Source organism: Otolemur garnettii, unplaced genomic scaffold (genome assembly GCF_000181295.1).
Source record: "Otolemur garnettii isolate 467f Iridium unplaced genomic scaffold, OtoGar3 scaffold00012, whole genome shotgun sequence".
Classification (NCBI taxonomy): Eukaryota; Metazoa; Chordata; class Mammalia; order Primates; family Galagidae; genus Otolemur; species Otolemur garnettii.
In genome coordinates, this window is record NW_003852407.1 from 15,311,604 (window position 1) to 15,319,139 (window position 7,536).

Here is a 7,536-nt window from a genome sequence, read left to right on the forward strand (position 1 = left end):
AAGGAACCTGGCAGAAATTTACTGCAGGCCCCTTATCTTGTAAACGAGGGAGGGAAAGGCTCTGGCTCAGGCAACAGAAGTCACTGAACACACTGCTATGAAGCCCCGGGCTCAGAGCTGACAGTCCAGTCTCCTCCACAAATGATTCCACCTCAAATTTCAGACTCATCTTCAATCACTACTTATTTTACTACCTTTGAATTTCTTAAAATACTACCTACATTTCAAAATTATTCTAAACATACCAACTTGCCTCAGAAGAAATAAAACCAACACTTCACACGGATGATTTCAGAGCACCAGCTTTTCTAACACTATTTTAAGGCATAACTATTGGAAAGAATATCTCCCTTCCTAACCCAAATAATAGCTTTTTCCTTTTATGCTGAGCAAAGAGGACACAACACACTACTACCGAGATCAGAAACTAATGAAAAACAATTATGATGAGATAGCTTCATTACTCAAGAGTCCCAGGAAGGACACAGAATGGGAAGCTTATGAATCAGAAACCGCCACAAATAAGTGCTCACTCTTAGATGGCTACATGTGACAGCACAGGCCAGTGTCTGCAGGTGCCAGGCCACACAATCAGTATCACGCTGCTGGGCAATGCCAGCCAACTGGGCCGCCCCCTCTTCCAACACGACTGACAGACCACACACACATTCAGCAATTCTGTTCATCAGAACAATGTTATCCTTTGGTGTGAGGGAAAACTGTAGACTTAGTAAAAGATGAGGAGAGGAAAACAGCAAAGACAAGGGCTGGGAAAAGCAAACAATTAGAAATGCAGGCTCTGCAAAGCAGTTTGAAGAAAACAGGCAACTGATATTTAGTGTGAAAATTAAAACTTTCTACACAGGAGTGTGGGGCCAGTCAGCGTGAGGCAGAGAAAGAGAGAGGCCTCTCCCAGTCCCCTCACCTCTGTTACTCTCCCTTCTTCCCCTTTCTCCCTACTGGGAGTCAACTGAAGTTCTTTTCACCCAGAGGTTTCCAGGGAGTTAAATTCCTAAACCTAATCCCCATTGTCTTAGCAGCTCTAAGTGTAAGAGGGAATCAATATTAAAACATTAGAGCTGGCTCGGCGCCTATAGCTAAACCGGCTAAGGCGCCAGCCACGTACACCTAAGGTGGCAGGTTCAAATCCCCAGCCCGGACCCGCCAAACAACAATGACGGCTGCAACCAAAAAATAGCCAGGCGTTGTGGTGGGCACCCGTGGTCCCAGCTACTTGGGAGGCGGAGGCAGGAGACTCGCTTGAGCCCAGGAGTTGGAGGTTGCTGTGAGCTGTAATGCCAGGGCACTCTACCCAGGGGGACAGCTTGAGGCTCTGTCTCAAAAAAAAAAAAAAAAAACATTAGAGCTATAGAGCAAAAGAGACTCAGGGAGCCTTTGCCCAGAGCCGATGGTATGAAGGACAGGCCATTTGTCATCTCCACCTGTGAAAATCGGCTTGAGCCAAGGGAGCATGCCACCCCTCTCATGCAGGCTGGGGAGGACATGGCAGCCTCTGGCCACAAACATACACGGCTGCTGCTTCTGCCTGTGCAGGAGGCTGCTACACATCCCAGAAACACACATTCATCTACTTTTGGCTGCTTCTCTAGCAAGTTTCACCAAGCTCCCAGTCGTCCCTGAGCCTCCCCTCCCAGTGACACCCTGTGGACCTTGCTGGTAAGCTGTCTACTTCCAGGAAAGTCAGCAGCTGAGCCAGAAAGGTCTGCGAGGCAAATGTTTCTTGATTCCTCCACCCACAGATGCTGCTGACAGGAGCACAGCTGCTGGACACCTGCCGTGCCCCTTGGCTCCTAGGTTTTGTCTTGGTAGGACCTACAACAGGTAAATCTTTATAGCAATTTCCCAGAGGTAAAACTCTGTCTTAAAGGTTATTTTTCACCCCTTTTTGGGTTTTCACTGATTCCATCAGATCTTTCTTGTAGGATAAAACATTGTGGCAAAGTCCGTATGTGAATGTTCACAGCAGGGTCATCCCTGGAAGCCAAGAGCTGGAAACACCCAAATATTCTCCAACAGGGGAATGGCTAAACAAAGTGTGACACATCTGGGTAAGAAATACTACACCGTAGAAAGGAGCAAATGGTTCCTATATGCAAGAGTGTAGGTGAATCTCAAAGGCATCTGCTGAGAAAAGCCAGCCTCAGAGAATTACACGTTATACGATTCCAACTGACATTCTTGAAAAGATAAAATTATAGTGAAAGGAGACTAAATCAGTAATTGTCAAGGGTTATACATGGGACATTAGGATGTTACACTAGAAGGACAGCATGATGGAAATTTTAGGGATATGGAGCTACTCTGTATCCCACATATCTATATATGCATTGAAAGTCACATGTAGTTAAAAAAAAGTCTTTATGTTTTATGAAAATTGCTAGTGTTTGAATATGCCTTCCAAAGTCCATTTGTTGGAAACTTAATCCCCAATATGACAGTACTGAAAGGTGGGACCTGTAAGAAGCCTCTACCCTCATGAAGAGAATTAATGCTGCTACTGCAGGAGTTGGTTCCTAATAAAAGGATGAGTCTCTCTCCCCTTCCACCACAGGATGATAGGTAAGAAGGCCCTCACCAGATGCCAGCACCTTGATAGTGGACTTCCCACTTCCCAGAAATGAATTTCCTTATGATTTACCCAGTCCATGGTATTCCGACATAGCAGTACAAAAAGGACAAAGACAATAATTTAAAAAGATAAAAGGCACTTTGCATGAATCCCATCCACATGAATTATCCCCCATCCCCAACAAAGAGGCTCCTCTCCCCAGGGCTCCCTGGGGTCCCGCCTTCCCTGAATGCTCTAAACCAGAGTGTCTAATCTTTTTTCCTTTCTGCCACATAGTGGAAAAATAAAGAGTTGTCTTGGACCACACGTTAAATATACAAGCACTAACAAAAGCTGATGAGTAAAAATCAAAAAAAGGTCCATACTTGTCACAATATCCACTACCACAGATAAGCAACATAGTCCTCAAATAACCTGCATGCAGCCCACTGGCTACAGGTGGGTCAGCCCTGGTCTAAGCCATCCCCACAATAACCACTCTTGAGCCCTGAGCAGTGGAGGATTCTCACTGGGGGATTTCAGTAATGGGGATTATCTAGCTTGCGGAATAAGAGATGGTTAATTTCTGGGGCTTGCTCAAATCTTCAGAAGACATCAGGTGAAGATGGGGCTGGGAGAGGGGGTGGGTAACGCTTCTGCATCTCGGCGGCCCCTCTGTTAATATCCCTGTTTCATAAAGACAGCTGACTTCACTTGCACAACCAGAGTGAGGCTAGGATTTAGTACCAGTGTTTTGTCTGTTTTGAAAAGGACGGTTTTTTGAATTCTAGGCTATCTTTTATTTAGTTGAAATCGATAATTAAAAACCACCCATTTGCAATGTAATTTTTCAGATTTCAGAGTCTGAATTTTGGTCCTGACCCATATTCACATTTCGCTTGTTATTTTACACAGTGTCTCAGAGGATTTTACTCACTAGGGCAGTTAACACTATAATTCAACAAAACAAAACAAACCCAGCCAGTGTCAATGGTGTGCTGAGCATTTTAAGGAAATGATTCCGTTAGGAAGAATGTCCTCAAGGACCTTCCTGGATGTCTCCTGGGCCAGAACAAACAAAGGATGAGACAGAACTGCCAGAAGAGAAAGAGAAAACAAAGAATTCCTGGACATTAAAGCCACACAATGCCAAGGAGAGGGTGATGAGCACTGGGTCTTCACTAGGGACCGGGGACAGAGTGCCCATGGCAGGCAAGTGCCCCTACAATCATAAGAATGGGCACGGCCTCTACCAATAAAATGGGAAGCATTACAATGGGTAACACTGTAAAAGAGGTAAAATTTTCTGCTGAATTCAGTGTCTTCTAAAGCAATGTCAATGGCTAAAAAGGACAGAGTATAAATTTAATTTTTAAAAATCAATAGAAAATTGCTTCACATCAAATGATAAAACAAGCCCACATGCAGATTTTTAAAATAAAAGCAGAGTTCTTAGGATCGCCTTTTGGAAAATTGTGCCCATATCCCACCAGGACTGCAGGAGAGTTTCCTGTGTGCTCATCAACAAATGATACTTCATTAAAAAACAATCACTTCCACACTTGTTACCTCACACGTCTCTATCTATGTCTGAGGTCTCCATGCTCACTTATAATTGGTATTTAAACTACCACCTCCCATTTTGTTCCCTAGGTTATAGTTTTACCCCTATGAATTCTTTTTTTGTATAAGCTGGAATGAGGGTGGTTATTTCACAATGTATACATATACCAAAATAAACAATTTTTATTTTTTAAATTTAAAAAAATAAAAAAACAATTACTCCCAGTGTGACCTAGGGAAAAAGTCTTTTTTACTATATATTTCTTTTATTCTCAGTTGGTTTAACATCTTTCATTTTCATTTTCGTATACAGAGGATGCCAAAAAATATAGACACATTTTAAGAAAGGAAAAACTATTAAAAATGTAACAATTGCAATGATACATTTCCATACTACTAAGAACAGAGAATGATTGCGTTTGCCACAACAAATAAGGAGATGATTATATTAGTCATCGATTAGATGTAAGCATTCCACATTGTATATCAAGTCAGCACATTGTATCCCATAAGTGCATTAATGTACACAGTTATGATTTAATAAAGCATTAAAAAAAAACCAAAAAAGGAATACTCAATATATACTGATAACATCTGTTACCTTATACACTGTATCTTTTATAATCGCAAAAGTCAAACATGACGTGAGCATAATTTTAATAGTTTTTTCCTTTCTTAAAATCTGTATACTTCTTTTTTGTACTCTCTGTATTTATAATAGTACTTTCCACTCTATTTTTTTTTTTCAAACAACGTCCCACTTTGTAATTTGCATTTAGTTATAATTTGGGGTTTTCATTTTATGAGTAAGATCTTTTCCAATCTTATGCAGGGAAATATTCAAATACTTTTCTTTGGAACCTTTTCCACTGGTGTTATTAAAATAATCTTTACCAACTGGGGACCGGTTAGTCTTCATCTCTTTCCATGTTTTCTTCTGCAATTTTATGTGTCACATTAAACTCTTTAATCTGTCAAGGATTAACTGTCGTATCTGGTCAAAATATGCTCTTATTTATTTCTATTTAGCAAGAGTGCCCCGATTACGGAGGAAGCTAACCCATCCCCACTGACGTCCGCTGTACAACAAGTTGTTCCGCACGTGGAGGTCTGCTTCAGAGCTCCTCTGTGCCAATCATCTGTCCACTGAGGGAAAAGGCGGACCACATGGTTTTAATCCTCAGAGTCTGCACGTGTTACTTTCTAGTAGAAGTTGCACCTCATAAAGATACTGCTCTCTATAAATTTATCCCCCGTTCACCAGAAACGTTTCTTCAGTTGTATTTCAGGAAGGGACTCTGGATCTTTCTGAAGCCCTGACCATCTCTGCACTTGGTCCTGCAGGCTCATGTCCAGCAGCCTGGAGGGCATAGGAAGGTCCACAGGGTGGCTGATGTACTCTAAGGCACAGTGATCTGGATGGCGAAACCTCAGTCCTCAGATGGGGCCTGTCCCAGGTCAGCATGGGACCAACTGTGTCAGAGCAGCACACCTCTGGGGTGGGCAACGAGGACCTCCACTGCCCAGTGAGGTGGTGAGTGGGGAGGGATGTGATGGGAGGAACAGGAGCACCAAGGTGTAGCCGCATCATCTAAGGAGGATGGGGCCTACCCCAGATTCCCTCTCAGCCCGGCAGGCAGAATTCAATACCCAGTGGGACCAGAGCACAGCTCTTTTCTTCCTGGACTAGGAACTATTTCCTTAGAGTAAAAGTTGGTACTTTATATTCTTAAGGAAAAAATGGTTTTAAGGGGACAACTTTCAGGAAAAGTAGTCATAAAATTCTCACTGTCACCTTTCCTACTCTCTTACTAGAAAAGACCAAAGCATGAATACTCACAGACACACAGGCTCTGACACGTATGGGCCCCTGCACGCACACTCACCCCACACGTGGCATAAAGGATTTTCTCCTGGGGACACACTGCTGCAGCTGTCATTCCAGCCACCATGATGGATGCTCTTGGCATAGCTCTTATTCAGGGGGAGATTTTTAGATTTTCACGGTGCATTAGTTTTCTAAGGCTGCTGTAACTATACCACCAACTAGGTAACTTAAAATTATTTTCTCATAGTTTGGGAGCTTGTTGTCAGTCTGATGTTAAAGTATGGTAGGGCCATGCTCTCTCCAAAGGCCCTATAGGAAGCTCCTTCTTTGCCTCAGCCTAGACTAGCAATCCTCAGCATTCTTCAGCTTATAGACACACGGTGTTCGTAATCTCTGCTGCCTGTCTTCACCTGGCTTTCTCCCACTGTCTTCCTTCTGTGTCTCTTTTCCTTCTGATGAGGACACCAGTCACACTGGATTAGCATCCACCCTACTGACCTCATCCTAACTGGATTACATCTATTTCCAAATAAGGTCCCACAATCACAGCTACGTCTTCAACATATCTTTCAGGGGGACACCACTCAACCCCGTAACGCAGATCCACCAACCTTGTTCACCAGAGTCATTGCATAAACCAGCAGCTCCGTGTCAACTCCATCCTTTTCCTCTAGGATTTCCATGACATTTGACCAGGGCGTGATGCCTATGAGTAAAGCAAAAGTCATCAGAAACACAATCCAAAAACATTCCTTATCCAACTCCCATCATAGTTCATCCAAGCCCTTATCGCTCGGCAATGGCAGTGTCTCTCAGTCACCAAGTTTCACAGCATGAAGACATCCTCAGGGTGGACTTCACACGCTTCTAACTAGGAATATTTCTAACTAGGACATGCTTTACATGCCATCTTTGTCTTTCTGACAAGAGAACTGTACATTCTTCAACGTCAGGGTATCTATCCACTTACTTGAAAAATTTGCTTTATAGTAAATACATAATTTTTAAAAATCCATTCATGTACAGCTGTTTAGGCCAAACATTTGACCAGAAGTAGAAAACCCTCAGAAAATATTTTCTGAACGTCCACTAGCACATGAGGAAAGGGGACATGGATGATACTTGCATCATTCTTGTCACTCCAAGAGTTAGAGTTTGCCTGCCTAGCAAACATCTCAAGAATAGAAGCATACCACCTGTGTCCTGTGCCCTTTTTAGGTTTGTAATCCATGCAACAGTTAGACGTATGTACGAGGACAGATGTCAGCAGAGAGCAAATGTCTGAAAAAATGACAAAAGCATGTAGCTAAGCCTGTCACTCATCCAGGGAAATCTCTTGTAGTGAGTATGACTGCACAGGGCTTAGTGCAAGAGTGAGCTCTGCAGGGGAAGGCTTGTGGGTGATTATTCCAGGCTCCAGGAGGGGGCAGAAAAATGCTTCATTGTCACATTCAGGACCACAAAGCCAAGGGAAAGACCACAAATGGGACACAACCCCCTGACATGGTTTCCTCTGCCTGAGATGAATATATGAAGTGAAGTAAGCATGGCCTTATGTTTCACTTGGTGGTTTGGG

At 43.1% G+C, this 7,536-nt stretch overlaps 1 protein-coding gene across 1 annotated transcript in view; it reads right to left on the reverse strand.

The window, feature by feature from the left end:
* FHOD3 (formin homology 2 domain containing 3) overlaps nt 1-7,536 on the reverse strand; it is a 468,593-nt gene that overhangs the window by 147,326 nt on the left and 313,731 nt on the right. The window contains exon 8 of the mRNA XM_012802005.1: nt 6,572-6,666. Coding sequence (XP_012657459.1) covers nt 6,572-6,666 — 95 coding nt within the window. The remainder of the gene's footprint in view (nt 1-6,571; nt 6,667-7,536) is intronic.